Source organism: Phalacrocorax aristotelis, chromosome 3 (assembly GCF_949628215.1).
Source record: "Phalacrocorax aristotelis chromosome 3, bGulAri2.1, whole genome shotgun sequence".
Lineage (NCBI taxonomy): Eukaryota > Metazoa > Chordata > Aves > Suliformes > Phalacrocoracidae > Phalacrocorax > Phalacrocorax aristotelis.
The window spans coordinates 104,151,613-104,168,560 of record NC_134278.1 but is presented as its reverse complement, the minus strand read 5'-3'; the positions used below and the strand labels follow the sequence as shown (position 1 = coordinate 104,168,560).

Here is a 16,948-nt window from a genome sequence, read left to right as displayed (position 1 = left end):
GCCACAAGTAGCTTGCACAATGTAATATGGCTGTAAATTTGAGCTGGCATCAACAGCCGCTGAAATAGCCTGACAATGAAACAGCCAGGAACACAGAAATTGCCACATGGGCTCAAATCTAGTTGCATCTAGAACTATAAGCAGAACCTGATGCGTCAGCAGAAAATGCAAAAAATCTCTGCACTAGGCAGATCTGGGATAACCCATCCCCCAGGAAAGCGTCCTTGCAACGTCTCCTCGCAATTAGAGTGCAAACCTAAAGCATATTGTTTCAGATCTCTTTTAGTAGTCTTTTTTTTTTTCATAGATAATAACAAAACAGGATATTCTTATTCATATAAATCACCAGTCCTTTTCCTAAAATGCATTAAGTTCCTTAGCAACTTTCCAGAGCAAAGTAGTCCATCGCCTAATTGCATATCAAGTGAAAAATTATTTACCAGCCACCTTGCTGGAGTGTTCCTTTGTTCTTGTATCATGAGATAAAGAGGAAAGCTGTTCCCAAAGTGCCTTCTCTATGCAAAATAATGAATGGCAGGGTCTTATCATGTTCTTTTTTATTCACCCCCTCAAAGTTTGCAATCCCAGTCTTTTCAATCTCTCCTCATTTGAGAGCTTTCCCATGCACCTGATCATTCTTCTTGCTACACTCTGAACTCCTGGTAAATCTATAACGATTGTGAGATGGTACCACCCATTTGATAAACCAGTACCACTTGCATAATGGCACTACTGTTTTTTTCCATATTATTCTTTATCCCTTCTTCAACCTGTACCTAAACCTGTCTTTTGACTGAAGCTGTGTGCTGAGCAGATGTCTTCAAGGAACTGTCAAGTATGGATGGCTGGGTTTCTATCCTGAGTTGTTATAGTCATTTTATAATCCAGTTAGACAAAGAGTAAAATTTTTAGGCAGACAATTAGTAAAATTTTTCCATCCCAGTGGTTATTACTTTGCATTTATCATCAATGAATTTCATGTATTGTTATGCAGTCAGTTAATTCCTTCAGAATTTCCTTGCAGACTCTCACCTAAGTTTGACTAAACGATTTTATATCTGCAAATTTTCCCAGAGCTCATTCTTACAGCAAAAAACAAACCAAAAAAACAGACATGCAACAGCATCCTTACATTATCAACATGGCTTATCTCTTGTCAAGAAATAAAGCCTTACAGAGGTGAGAAGGTACAGGAGAGCTAATGTCAGTTTCTCTTGTGAAAATACCAATTAGGTGGGAAAAGTTTATTACACAGGCGAGAATTATTTATATACAAGCGAACCCTTCACGTAAGCATCTGCCTAAGCCTCCATCATCTGGAAATGCAGTTACTACAAACAGGAGCTGAATTAAAACTGATTAGAGGTAAATGCTGCCATATTGTGCAAGAGACTACACTCTACTGAAATCAGCGTGCTGGATTTTTACTTCAGTTGGTTTCGTTATTATAACTCAATACACTGGAATTCTTAAAAACAAAAGCAGTCTGAATCTCTCCTAGTGGAGGAGCGTTCATGTATATGAATTTGGTCCCATCTCTCATCACAAACCAGTGCACTGCTTGTTCCACAGCTTATTCCAGTTTCAGTCAAAAAGGTATTCTCTCAGCTGATATGTTACAAGACAAGAATAAAGTATAGCCGACAATCCAGGGATCAAGTAGATGGAATGACTTAACCCAAGTCACACCATCAGTGTATATCACAGACAAGCATCAGGCTATGTTACACTAGTGTCTGAGCTATGAAGCAGTCATCAAATAGCAACGCTGAATGTTAGTTACACTGTATTCATACAACAGTAATTCCTTATGACTAAAAACCTGAATCAAATAAATTTTGCCATTTATTTTGAGATTTTTTTCAAAGCTTCTTTTATCAGCTAGCTCTTGTCTTTGATACGTATAATCCCCACAAATTAACTCTTTGAACAGGCACTCTTAATGTCTTTAACAGCATCAAAGACACTGATTTATTTAAAAAAAAAAGTTTCCCGTGCCTTAATTTCTCTGCATTGCTCAGTCACTATCTCCATAGCTCGGCCTTTGCACTATGAAACCGTTAAGTCAGCCTGAAATAAGAACTAGTCTAGACTACAGCCTAATTCCCAACGTTTTTCATGAAAAGACCCCAAAAATCTTCATTCTTAGTTGTCACAAGAGACAAACAAGTTGCTCTGAGGAGAGCACGTAAATACTCCATAGCACAATTACATTTGAATATAAAAGTAATGAGAGGCTGTCAGATTGAGAGAACCTCATATTTTTATTTATAAATACTTTGTAGGACTTTTCCTGGGCCTAGAACACTGGATAGATTATTCTGAAACAGGGCATTTTGGGTATAAAAATAATTTGAATTATTCTTACTGCTACCAGATCTGCAGACCTCTCAGCGTCCACATATCGATGCTTTGGAGCCTTTGCCACCTTAGCACTTCCATATCTGAATACACTACCAGTGCACCCTATTATAGCTGAAATACATTATCTTTTGGGACAAAGCTTGTATATCTTACTCATACAAAACTCCCACAGAAATTAGAAAAGGAATGTGCAGCAGTTACATTATGGATAGGAAAGCCCTCTGGACCCCATGCCATAGACATGTAGGCTAGGTGTGATTCAGAGCCCCTCCATACAGGAGCCAGACATCTAAACATAGTCAATGGATGGAGGGGAGGTCCTCCAGAAGGTTATTCGCACACCCTAACTGGACCTCTAAAGTTGGATGCAAAGATCCTCCTTTGCAGCATACCTTTGTAAACATACAAAAGTGCAACTGTTCCTGAAGTTCAGATGAGATGCTACAGCAAGGCATTGTAAGGAATCACAATTTACCAGCATCCCATCTAGAGAAAACGGAAACCAGACAATGCTGGTAGATTACACGTTAATCTTAACAGGCCTAGTGAGGGATATTTTATACTATCCTGTTGAGTTATGTCTAAAATATCCACCTGCAGCGAAAAAAATTATTTTACACACCTTTGCTACTTGAAGCTGAGTGGAGGGAACAGAATATAGTCTTGCCTTTAAAAGAGGCATATTTAAATACAAAAATACCATGACATTTCACATGCTCTGATTTATGGTAAAAACATTCACATACCCTTAGCAATAACTTTCAATCCTCAACAATAGTTGTGTAAGCACTTAAAAGTAAATTCATTTTTAGTTTTTAGAAAACATTTGCACTTGCTACAAGATGACTTAGTAACTCAGAGCTGTGCCACTTACAAGTAACAGCACGGTTGCCTCATTCTTTGACCATTAAGTATCTTCTCTGTGTGTCTGTGGCTCATTGTACATATTAATGCATGAGCTCCATGCTGGTTATCAAATTGCAGGCAAAAAATACCTAGTATTGGTCTGGAAAGAAAATTATGATTTTAAAGAGCTATGGAGAAATTAACTTTACAATCAAGATTTCAACTGTTGACTTACATGAATCAATATGTATCATTTCCAATCCTTATGTTATTGTGTGTTAGGAAAGTTAGCACTGAGCTGCAGGATTAGGTCACTTGCATTAGATCTTCTAATTAACCAGTTCTTCCTTTAAAAGAGCACTCGCCTGGCTTTCAAGACTACTCCAGCATTTTGTCAATAGAGTTCAGAACCGGGCTAATGATTACCATTAAAGAGAGCCCAGAGTGATTTTAAGAAATTATCTTTCTGTATTTTCCTTTTTTTTATTCAACTGTGGGATCCCGGAATGAAGTCACTTCAAACAACTGTTCAGGTTTAGAAAACAAAAAATAAAGAGGTCAGGGAGGGAGCAAAAGGAAAATTTTCTGTAAGTGGAAAGACGAGGTACTTCAACACAAAACACTCCCCTCCAATTTACAAGCTGGTGATAGGAAAACAACGCATCCCTAGACACATTATTATATATACTTTTTATAAAGGACTAGTAGTGTTTAGGGGGGGAAGTGTACGAGCATGAATACATAGACAAAAATATTTTCCTTATACTATTCTCTTGCTCTGATTCCTGACCTTTGTAGTTTATTCTGCTGTAAAGAAATTCTGCCTAAATTCTTTGAATGTCTAGCCCTTGCCATAACTCTACTTGTGCTTTCCTGTGCTTGTGTACTTCATTAGCTCAAACAGCCTTCAGTGTGTGCTTCTTCTGCACCTTACAGAAGTGTCTTTAGCCAAACTGATGTCTCCTTTGCCAACCTACCTCAATACTATCTTAAATTCTTATGCATTTTCTCACTAAATTTCACCTTTCCAGTTTCTTGAACCTCCCTGACAAATGTTCAAACCCAGTTCTGACTGATTTCACAGAACCACAGAATGGTAGGGGTTGGAAGGGATCTCTGGAGATCATCTTGTCCAACCACACCTGGACACCTAGAGCAGGGGGCACAGGGCCGCGTCCAGGCGGGTTTTGAATGTCTCCAGGGAAGGAGACTCCACAGCCTCCCTGGGCAGCCTGTGCCACTGCTCTGGCACCCTCACAGGAAAGAAGTTTTTTCTCATATTGAGGTGGAACCTCCTGTGTTCCAGCTTGTGCCCATTGCCCCTTGTCCTGTCATTGGTCACTAATAAAAAGAGCCTAGTCCCATCATCCTGACACCTACCCTTTAGATATTTACAGGTATTGATGAAATCCCCCCTCAGTCTTCTCCAAAGAAACTGAGTGTGGCTGTATGCTTTGTACACACTACTGTTTCACACGAGATACCATTCTTATTCGCAACATCTCTTTTTCATTGCTGCTGTACCTTTTTTAAAAAAAAAAAGTAGGTGAGAAAAATACTAGCCCAAGCTACTTCTAAAGAAACCTGCATCACTCAGCTGCGGACATCACCACAGGAATATTGGAGGCTCTAGCAGTTATACTGCCTTTCCTCCACAACATTCATCAGGCAGCAAAGACCCCTGCGTGTGCTTGGGTTTTACCCTGTCAGCGTCCTGTCCTGGCCCTGAGGGACCACAGGGCAGTTATGAGCTGCGAAGGCAGGGCCTGGATAGGAGGATCCCCAGCAATCTGTGCAATTTCCTGCTGGGATGCCCAGCTTCGGCATGTATTCCAAGCCCGTCCCCCTACAAGATCCTTCCTCCTATCGCCACTGTATCATGGTAAACATTTCAAATCCGTCTGTGCTTTTCACACCCTTTTATGGTGTGAAAGGGGGTGTTTGGGTCAAATACAAGACCAGCATGTCCAAAAATATATTGCTCCAGCTTACTGCTCTGCTTAGTGAGCTCAGTTTATGTTCCCGTAGTTGAATTCTCCAGTTAACTACTTTGTTTGCTTTTTTAATAAATCTTTTTGAATTCTGTTATCTCCTCGTAGCGCTATCTCAGTTACTAAGAGTTTTTCCTTTACATTTATATAAAGCTACTCCTCCTCCCTGCTGCCTTCGTCTTTGATCTCTTCTCAGGAGTTAGGAATTATTGACTGCACATGCTGTGTTGATTTTCTTGCTTGCCATTTGAATTAATTATCATCATTACGCAATTCTGCTAGAAACAGTAAAGTTACAAATGGGGAAGTTTGTCTGGACAACTGAAGAGTCAAATGGTTCCTTTTCACTTTTACCTACTAGGACCCCTTCAAACAAATGTTGCACCTGATGGAAAGGCAAATTCCACAAAGTTCCAAGGCTGATGATCTAAAATACAATAAGACATTGGGCAAAAGCTTACCTGAAATCAATGGGAAATTCCTGCTGTTTTTAACCCTAACCCTTTTCTGCACTTGGTGAGGAATTAGTATATGACTTGGCATTTAGGATATGTTAAAAGACAAAGTATTCCTTGATTTACTATAAATTAGTATTGGGCAAAAGCAGCCAGCTACTCACATTGATTTCAATGAGAAGGATTCCTCTAAGAACATCCACTTCCATGTAGGCCCTTTGCTTTTCGTATGACTGAGAACCAAATTTAAAGGAAATTATGTTATCAATGTTTTAGTGGATATACTCCATTTTAATGAGATTTGTTAGATACAGTTTGGCCATAGGTTAGAAATAAAACATGTCAGTTTGTTATTCCCATTGCTTTTTTGGCCAGTGTTACTTAAAAATAAAATTCACAATGAAGTATATATTGAATAATTCATTAATCTGGTTTTACATCATTTTGGTTGTTTTTTTTTTTCCATATAGATACAGCTGTTTCTGTCAACCAACAGCAATCCTCAACTACTTTCACCTTGGATTCCTATGGAGGAGTAGATTATAACATTAAAAATGTGGTTACTGGGACAGTGCTCCGAGAGGATTTACGAACAAGCATGCCCAAACTTTACAGAAGGGGCACCCAGAGAAAGTCCTCTGCCAGTAGTTACATGTTTTAAAACTATGAGGTTCCTTGAACATATATATTTTTAACCCAGTTTTATGTCAACTATTGGAGAGCAGCGGAATACAGGAGCAGCAGCAGCACAGCTTCTAATGTCTACACTGTCACACTGTTTTTAATTTAAAAGCAAAGAGCCACACTACCCTTTAAGATACAATTAAAGCAGCAGATATGATTTGATTTATTAAAAGCTACTAATAAGCAAAGCTAGCCAGCTGGGCTCAATCTACAAGGGGGAGAATGATGGATGAATTGATAGATTCATAGTTCACCTGACAACTAATCCGCGCAGCAGCTACGGTGGCAGTTCTGTGGGAAGTGGTACAATTGGGCACAAATCATCATTATCATCATCATTTGTATGTCTATGGCAGCTTTCAGTCGTCTATCTCACAGATCTTTGCAGACGCTTAATTAAGCCTCATGATATCCCCTCAAGGGAAGTCAATATTAGTTTACCTATAGGTAAACTGAGATACAGCAATGCGCAACTTGCTCAAGGTCATAGAGTGGGCCAGTGGCAAAGCCATGAATAAAACCCTCTAAATTTGACCCCAGCAGCCCAATTTAATCACAAAATGATGCTCCCCTTCTGTTACCAGTTCCACACTGGAAATAGCAGTGGCAGATGCTTTTGGGGAGGAAGCAAAATGTGACAAAAAGCAAGAGGTAACAAAGTAGTACACCGCCCCCCCAACAATACAGAAGTTATGATCAAAAAGAAAAAAAAAAAAAAAAGAAAAAAAAAGAAAAACTCTCTCTAAATGTGGAAGCAGGTCTATTGGGCATCTTTTCTTGAACAAATAAAACACTTTCCTTTGCTGAGGGGGGAATTTCATTATTTTCCTTGCTCCCCTAAACCACCACTCTCAAGAACTAATTAACGTTAGTGGCTCGATAAGTAAACTAAACTATTGTGGTAGCATTTCTTAGATGTTTTACATGTATGCAGACAGTGAAAAAAAACAGATGGAGAATACTATAATGAATTGAAATGTTCTATTTAAAAACTGTTTGTCAGCTGTAGTTAAGTTGACACTGTCATCATGGCAACAAATCACAACACTTCACATGTGCCTCCGCGCTCAAGTTTGTTCCTCAGAGCTGAGCTGTTGGAAACTAGAAGTTCTCGAGCAGCCCAGTGAGTGGAACAACAAACAAGTGATGGCTACCTCAGATTTCCACTGCACTCAGACTGGAAGGAGAAAGGTCAACTGTGCACTCGGTTTTATAACAAACTGATGGTTACCTCTACTACGCTGCACCAGATTAAAAAAATAAATAAACCAATCTACATAAGCAAAAACATTCAAAACCATACAAAGTGACTTCGTGGTTTGGGGCACTGATAACGAGCTAATGTTTTTCAGCTCAAGGTCACCGGCGGAAATCAAGTTTGCTCTTGATGTAACTCAAAGTCATTACAATCTGCTGTTCAAATCCTAGCCTGTGCAAAATGCACTTCTGGTCTCTCTGCGGTCCCTAGTGAACTGGAGCCCACAGATATTTACGAAGCAAACATGATTTCAGCTGGCACTGCTTGGCACCTTTGTTAATATTCTCACTGGAGGAGTGAGTGGGCACCGACTCAGCGCTCCCTGAGCACCCCTGGGACAGCTCGCCCAGTTTAGGAGGTGCCCTGGACAGATTCCGCTTCAGGTCATGGTCCACCCCTATTACAGGTGCCACTTTGATACCTTTCTCCAATTTGTTTGGAGGGCTTTTTCTGCTTTCCGTATATAAAGGGGAAAATCCTCACATTTTTTCTGCTTATTTCATACGAAAATACATTTTCATACTCATAATTTATTGCCCAAATCCAAAGCCAGTGAATCTGTAGTGAAGGAAAGAGCAAGGCATTTTACAAGGTGGCAAAGAATCAGACCTTTGAACCCTTTGTCCGATTAAGGTTCGACCCTTGTTGAAGCCCAAACGGGGATCTCAGAATCATCCATTCGTAATTACGATTACACTACTATACATTGTAGACAGTAATAACATTTGCCAGGACTGAGATTTCTGTCATCTTCTCACAAGCCTTTTGAAATTAAGTCATGCTGCTAAAACAGCCTGCAATTCTAAACTACTCCAGATTAATTTAAATGGATTTGCATTTATATTTCCTTTACTTGTATTAGTTATGGCCATGCACAGTCAAAAGGAGTAATTAATAAAGAGTAAAAATGCAAAAGCCTGATTTTTCTTTACATCAACAGTAACTGGCTTGAATCTAATAGAAATATTACTTGCGTAAAAGAGTGGAAAATGATAGGCAAGTAAGCCTCAAACACTCTACTTGGTCTTAATTATTCCACTTTTTTAGGAGAGGTGAGAAAAATGTCTGCAGAACTGCCTACTCAATAGAGCATGAATAATGAAAATATCTCTACACAGCTTGCAACCTCCTATAATGATGGTTGTAGAAAAAGGCTACATTATTAAACATTGTGGCAAATGCACAGAGCATTTATATATCGTTTTTTTATTTTGCTAGATTTATGTAGTTAGTTATTTGTGATCAAAATTATTTGCAATACTTCTGGGTGCAGAATTGTTCTTGCTATTGTCTCAGTTTTTACACATGGAAAGATAGAGATTGTCATGAAGGAAAATCAGACACTGGTTTTAGCAGCAAGGACTTGATTTATTATTGCTTCAAACAAGTTTCATGCATTAAAGATCCCTGTACAGAACATGACATGTTCTTTCTTTAAAAACAGCTACACACTTTAGGACAAGTGACATGATCCAAATGGTCTCGGCTGACGTTGATGGCTATTCTAATGCAGCACAGGAATGTCTCCCTGACTCAACGTATTTAACATTTTTTGAAACAGAGAGGAGAAAAATAAAGGAGAAAAAAAAACTTGGTTAAAATGAAATCTCCCTTCTGCAAAAAATTCAGTTTTCACCTCACTTTCTATATTGACTGGTATCCCTTAGGCTGAAGAAAGCATTTCTACGTGCATACTTGCACACAGCCCCCTTTATTCAGATGTGAATTTCAGCATCTGATAATCATCTGTTGAGGGTCACATCTGAAATCCACTGATCTGAAGGGAAAACATTACTTCATCTTCACTTGCCTTTGAATCAGGTACGTACAGATGTGTTAATTACAGGAAATAAATTGCTAAGTAACACCACTGAAGCAAAAACACAAAAACACAAATACTGTGAGAAAGAATGGGGGAAGGCTGACAGACCTGAAGGGACACAACGGTGTCACACAGGGTTCTGATAACATAGTGTTTTAAGCTGCTGTAACACAATTCATCTTGAGAAAATCCTAAAGTGCTTCAGATAGAACAGGGAAGCACATTTTTAGTTTCTAATATTGCTAAAATATTTTACAGTTAAGTATCCCCAAAAAGACAATTAATTATGTACAGCTGGAAAAAATAAAGCTAGTTTATTAAATTACTTCCTTGAAAACATACAAGAACACATGAACCTGTCATTTTCACCGCGTCTTTTTTTTTCCCTCCTCTGTATAGAAGACTCTTCTTTTAGGACATATTATTGTGCCACTAAAACAAGACAGATTTGGTGAAGTTTCTTTTGGATCCCACCAAAACAATATGATCGGTGACAACATGATGAAAAGTGATCTGAGTATTCCTTTTTCAAGGGAGAAAACAACATCTGCCCCAGTTGATTGGCTCTATTCGCACATCAGTATAACAAGAAGACAGAGCAATTAAATTATTCTGGAATTATATGTATGTAAATGGGCAGAACAACCCTCCATCCCCGAGGTTCCAAGGAGTTATAGACAAATTAAATACTTTTTTCCTTCATCATTTGCCAGCCTAACTTCTCTCCTGCTTTTCTCCTACAGCCACTGTCTTGTTATGACCCTCTTATGGCTCCATTTTTTTCTTTCCCACCCACACATCAAATCCTTCCATGGACACGACAGGTTTCCTTGCTTCCATGCACGCACTCCAGCTACAAAGAAACTGCTCTTTTAAGTCAACCATACTGACATCTTAACATCCAGAAGAGTAAACTAGTTCAAAACATGGCAGGCTACACTGTCAGTGATCACGTAAGACCTGAAATCAGTCACACTACCCTAACTTACGTACACCAAGCCAAGGAGATGTCCCGTTGACCAAAGCAGTTGTTTTTAGTATTAATTGCAGCTCTTCAGTGCCCAGGCGACCACCATGGCAGGGAGACCAACACCTCCTCCACGCAGTCACCTGGCCTGCAAGGAAACAACGGGCTCTGGAATATACCCACTCCCCAGTGAAGAAAGTCCAGTGAATTAAAGAATTATGCCACCAATCCCCTCACCATATGTAACAGCAAGTCACAACATACCAGACCATTTTAAACACAGGAGATTTTTACCTTGATTTTATTCTATCCCTGCATAGACAACTTTTACTAAGGAACATATCCTAAAAAAGGGCTAATCACAACACAAAAAGTGAAAGCACCTAAACAGCATCTGCAGTATTATGCCAGTATGTCACTTTTTCCACAACAAAAAAAAGCCAAACTGCTATTTCCCACCTTTAAGCGGCCAAATTTGTTTCACAAGACACTGTGATAAAGCTCAACAGAAGACACTGACTCCTGCTTAGCGTGCTTTCAATGTTATTCTTGATCTCCATGTAGGAATTGCACATGATTTCCTAAAGTTTCCATTCTGCATTATGGCCCATGACTATTTCTCCCTTGGTTCACCTCTGTCTTAAGCTAGGAATGGAAAGAATACTGGTGCAAGAAGAGAAAAAGATATCAGAGTAACTTATTTTCTTTTAGCATTCCTCTGAATGGATTCTTAAAGTTTTCCCAGAATGTTTTGAGGTGAATGACTGAGTCCACAGATGCACAGCATTTACCTACAGTTTTAGGAAGAGGAATGAAGACATTGTAGGTACAGAAGAGCAGTACCTTTAAGAGTAAGCTTAAACACCTTGCATATAACTCCAGCAGATTTTCTACAGTTAAATGTATTTTCACGCAACAGAACTCTGAGACTACAGGTAGAGGTGTGAAAGCAGCTGAGAGCATAACCAAAATGTACTGCCAATCTGCAAGAACCTCAGCGTTTCCCACATACAGATAGTGATGTCTTCCCAAGTGAAAAATGTGGGCGTCCAAATCCCCTCTGAAGTCACAACAGGTGGGTTCCTTCTGACTAGATGAGCATGATGCCACCGAACTCAGTCATTTCTTTAAAGCTGAGAGAGAGAGAGGCAGGTACTTATAGTGCTGAATTTCTCTCTTCTAAAGTAGCTATCTGAAACAAGGAAGATGAATCGTACCCTAGAAGGCCCCATTTCTCTCCACGAGCTATAAAGAGTGTCGAGGATGGGGAGCTCAGATATAGAAGTTTACACTAGAGATATCTAAAGTTAGGTGAAATGAATCTCGTCGTAGGAGTTTTTTCCAAGGACTTGAAAGAGGAGAGGATTTCATCAAAGGGCTATTTCAAGATAACTGTCATAATCAAAAAAAGGAAATAATTCACTTAGCTATGGCTGGCTTTACATTGGGCTCATTCCTCCCTAGCAAAATTGGTTTAAATATCACATACAGAGTTATTTCACTCTATCTGTTTACAACAACACAATAAATGGGTCAGAACAGAAGATGAATATGAGGATTTTTCCCTCTTTGTTCTTGATTTTACAAGTGAGTGACTCCAGGGTCCCGTTCAAAGTCCCTTAATCTGCCTGCCCCTCCAGTGGTCTCTCCATAAAAGCAAAGGTAACAATCTTTCCATGTTTCACTGGGATTTCACCAATTACATATTTCTAAAAGGATCTAGATTCCTTGATGCAAGCATTATGACTATCACATACTATTAGTTTTCTTCTCACTTAATTTTTTCCTTCTGCAGCTCCCTGACATACTTCTAAAAAGGTTCTAGCTGGACAGTGGTTTTGCTTTTCCTACTTTTTTAAAGGAAGGCAAAGGAAAAGGTGATTCCCCAATTTATATCTGTTGTTAAGCCTCATTAAGATTTAAGAAAAGCTTTTTATTAAGCACAGAGTGTCCACTTTGTTTGGTAAACCTCACTGTGAACGTTAAGTAGAAGGTCTTGCACACAACTGTCCAGGTGCTATTAGTAATTACACAAAAGCACGGAGACTGAACACTAAAGGCAGAGTAAGTCAAAGCGTTTCAATAAAAATGCAAAGAGTGGGGTTTTTAGTGTAAGAAATGGATTAAACAACTGAAGATATTCGTACAGGTGTGGTTAGACTCTAAGTATACTGGATTACACTGGCATTTATTAATACAATTTAAAGTCTTCAGTTAATAGGCTTGAACTCTCTTGGCTTTACACAGGGTGTGTAAGAGATTGACATACCAGCACAATAAATACTATCAACTTCTCCATTTCTTTTCTTGGCATTTTCCTTTGACCACTGTCAGGCTAACATTTGCATCTTGAGAGAAAGAAATAAAAATATCTCATACTCAGAAAACGATCCTCCACACATTTATCTCTTGTTAATTCTCTTACTGTGACTCTGCCCCTGTCATCATAACACAGCGACCAAAGAGGCCTGGCAGGTGCAGTTCTGCATGCAGCTGAAACAACGCTTCGTGCTGCTTAACAAGTTGTGTTCAACATTACAGTCAATACAGTTTAGGCTAGAAGACAAAGACTGGACAGACAAACTGACTGACATGCTCTTTCAAACTTTTTTTTGCCTAACCTGATCCTCTTCCAGCCCTCTTCTCATTTCTCTGGCAGATGGGTATGAACATGCCTAACGTAAGGTATATGCTTATGAAGGAAGAAGAGCTAGTTATCTGGCACGCATGTAAGAAGAGAGAAATTAGTCCAAGACCTGAGAACAGAATGGCAGAAGAGAGGAGTCAAGTTACATGAGGAAGGTTAAAAGAAATAACAGAAGTATCAAAGATAAGGAAAGAGCCCATGATTAAAAGCAGTAAGACTTCATTACGCCAAAGTTACAGGTACGCTTCAACAGCTTAGCGTTGTTCTGATGGTGTAAGACGAACTGCCAACTTTGGTTGGCACCTAACCAGCCAAAATAGGTATAGGTTTTTTCTGTATCAGTGTGATGCAGAATAACTGTAGAAACGAGAAAATCTGACACATCAATTTGATGTAGGAAAATAAGGTTAAGTTAATATACAGTAATACTATCTGAAAAAATGGCCCAAAGCACAATTCAAGGACCACTCCTTGGATGAGTAGCTGTTTTGTTTCCTGTATATATGGCAGGTAATTTTTAATGATGATGTTTAATAAAGTCCTACTTTGGGGAATCAACAGAGGTCCAGTGGGCCAGATTTCACTTGTTTGTGCAAAAATCCAAAGTACCCCACTAATCAAAACAAACAAACAAATAGTGCCTGTAATTTTAACTAAGAGCCAGGTCTAGTCCTCTGTTCCAAACATGAGTGAAATGGGATTGAAGGTCAACAACAGTGAATTATATTCAGCATTTATGTCAGCATCCAACAGGATTTAAAAGCTTTCTGTGTCTTCAGCAGCAACAAACCTGTTTTAGATACATCAGTAGGCAGGGATACTTCACCTAATGTCCAGTACTATAGGTGTGAACACTTACGAAAATGAACATCTGTTTATTCACAGTGCAAAAGTTATATAATCATGCCACCGACCTTGGCAGATTCACCTCCCTTCAGGTTTCCAGTGAACTCAGATAAATTGTTCGGTGGCCAAGAATATTGCATCAGCTTTAGCATAAAGTTTTTCTGGTACCTTAGAAACTGTGAAGTCATGGCAGAACAACATTTAGGTGATTCTTTTTTATGCCGTTTAAGAAAAGTGTAATTGAATCTCTGCCTCTCACTTGCAGGCTGCTTACTTGTGAAAATTACAACGACTAACATAGATATGAACTAACACCATGAGAGGACTAAGTTTTAAGATAACCAAGCTCTTTTAGGAAAATAAGTTGGAGCACTCCCAGATCCTTAGGAATGAATCTCCTATTCCATGTCTTCATGACATATTTGAAGTATTCAATGCGGGGGGGGGGGGGGGGGGGGGGGGCAAGAAAGGAAGATTAAAAATATTGAAGTGTTCTGTGAAGATATCAGCCTTTCTTTTCCTTTTGGCCAGCTACAGATTGTCACGCTGTACAAACCCCAGACACTATACCAATCCCCAATGCCTAAATGACATTCATCAAACAATTTCCTAATGAAATGTATTAGAAACCACTTAGAAAAAAACATATCTGTCTAATTTCCCAGAACAGGCTAGAGGCTTAATTTTGTTCTCAGCTACACTGGAGTAATTCTAGAATAACTTAATTGATGACAGTGAATTACTCAAATTCTCACAGCAGCATATCTGGAAGGTGAATTTGTTTGTGGGGACAATGGATTAATGAGGACTCAAGGTGCAAGATTCAAACCCCAAATATCCATCTGATTTAGAGCTGCTGTCTTGCTTCCTCAGAACAGTGCTGGGGTTTGGGCAGTGGCCACCGAAACAGATTTTTCCTGTAATTTAATGGTTTTGTGGTATCATGTACGGATATCCAGCTACAAATACAGAGTAGCCCTGAAGGTGCTCCAAAGTACAGCAGAGCTGGGATGGAGGACAAGTCAGTCCAAAGAGTCTCAAAAGACTCCTTGGCAGCTGCTCTCCCAGTGGCACGGGAGAGCACAGCTTGCAGTCAAGCCCATGTGTTAAATTAGTTCCCAATTCATTGTCATTGTTATTAGCCGGGGGTAGATGGAAGGCTTCTAAGCGGACAAACGTTACAATACACTGCTGAATTATAAAACCAATCTCCAATGAAATCACATTTGCAAAAAAAACCCACAGAGACAGAAAATTCCAAGAAAAGTAATCTCTCTTCTTCCTTGTACAGAGGAAATAAAAGCTTCTCTACATCATCACCAGACCAGCAGTGGTCATAGACACATTTGTTTTTTAAGGTATCAGGACATTCTTTGTTTTAGGAAAAATGGTTATAGATCAGTTAAAACAAAATAATGAAAGACGTCTATCAATTGGAAAGGATAAACAGATACAGTATAGTTTCTGCTAATCTGTCTGGAAAAGGCAGTGAAAATAATAGCTATATTTAAATTTATATAGTCTTAGACAATAATTTTTTGAAGGCACGATATAGTCTTTGTCTTTGGAGCACAATGGAAAACACTGCATGTCCCATGTTAAAGGCAGGTTCCACAATAGGGAACTGCCTTTGAATCCAGTCTGTCCTACATTTTATATGCACATTTGGGTCATAAAAATCTCATTTATATATCCTGTTCCTCTATTCTTGGCCACCTCTCTCTGACAACATGACTGTATAAACTAATATACAAGAACTACTTTTAAGACTTATGCCAGGATACACTCTATGGGTCTGAAGAGACCCTTTATTGTTCATACCTTGTCCTATAGATTTGAAAGTTAAGGCCTTTGTTCTATTCATATAGGTTTTCAGTTTTGGAAGGTCTATTAACACATAACTGTGTAACATTTCTAAATCTATTTGATTTTTAGTGAACCCCAAATCTGCCATACCTTGGTTTCCCCGCCCCCCAGAAGTTCATCAGCTAGATCTTTAACTTTAGAGAAGTGCAGAGGGCAAACTAATGTGCAAGAGCAAATTAGGAAGCATAAAAAAAGTCTAATAATTTTCCATTAAAAGAGCTGATGACAGCTATGTTATAGGTAGGAACTGCTCCTTAAAACGAGGGACAGCACACTGTATAACAGTGTGGACCAGATTTAATTACTGGTAGTGCTAAAATAGCCAAAATCTGCAACAGATTTTGTCCACATTTAGACCAGAATAAAAGGCTAAATTATGGCATAGACATAAGATGAGAAACTAACATTATTTCCCAAAATGCATCAGGTCATCAATAAATAACTTGTATTAGAGGGAATACCAGGAAAATAAGCAAGAAAAGATAGTCTTTTTCAGAAGCAGAAGATATTCATTGCTGCAACTAGCACACAGGTTTAGACACAATATCCTGAGGGGACTTAAGGTCTTCTTCGTCACGTAGATTACAGTCTAATACAAAGATCACCTTGTGGATGCTTTGCTTCTCTTTTAAAGCCGCAGACACCATTTCTCTTCACTTTCACAATCATAAAGCTGGAGCAGCTACAACAAGAGTTCATTTGGAAGCACTTTATTAGGAAACCATGTAGGGTACTGTTATCTACTGTTTCATGCAGCCTAACAGCTGGAAATGAGATTTTCCAGCAGCATGACACCTCCTAGCTACCCACAACCCACCTTGCAGAACTTCTCAGATCATATGGTGAAAATCCCTGGACAGGCCAGTGATCCAAGTTGTTTCTATAGCTCTTAGATTTCTTTTCTCTCAGGCACGTGCACAAGTGGAGCTCTCGTTTGAAACCCCCATTTTCTTTCAGTATTAAGAGTAATAGCTTCTGTTGCACACATGAATAATAGCTTCCTTTGTACCTGCAGATTATAGATCCACAAAAAAAAGCCACAAACAAAAGTGCATCGGGGTTGCAATAAAGGTATATATGCAAGCTAATAGAAGCAGTCAGAGCTGGAAAAATAAGGGACACAATGAAACACTTTCTGACACAGGTGCTTGCCCAGCCAGGAACCCATTAGCACCTTGTCACAAAAGCCCCTAAGCACACAA

The 16,948-nt window shown here is 39.1% G+C and overlaps 1 protein-coding gene across 30 annotated transcripts in view; it reads right to left on the bottom strand.

Moving 5' to 3' along the window:
- The window catches only part of ESRRG (estrogen related receptor gamma), a 404,960-nt gene that overhangs the window by 195,095 nt on the left and 192,917 nt on the right, over nucleotides 1-16,948 (bottom strand). The window contains exon 1 of one of the 30 annotated variants that reach the window (XM_075088878.1): nucleotides 5,821-5,884. The exons of the other annotated variants lie outside the window; for them this stretch is intronic. Within the exon in view, the coding sequence (XP_074944979.1) occupies nucleotides 5,821-5,855 (35 nt within the window). The 5' untranslated portion in view covers nucleotides 5,856-5,884. Of the gene's footprint in view, nucleotides 1-5,820; nucleotides 5,885-16,948 lie in introns of those variants that run through there. 30 annotated transcript variants of the gene reach the window in all.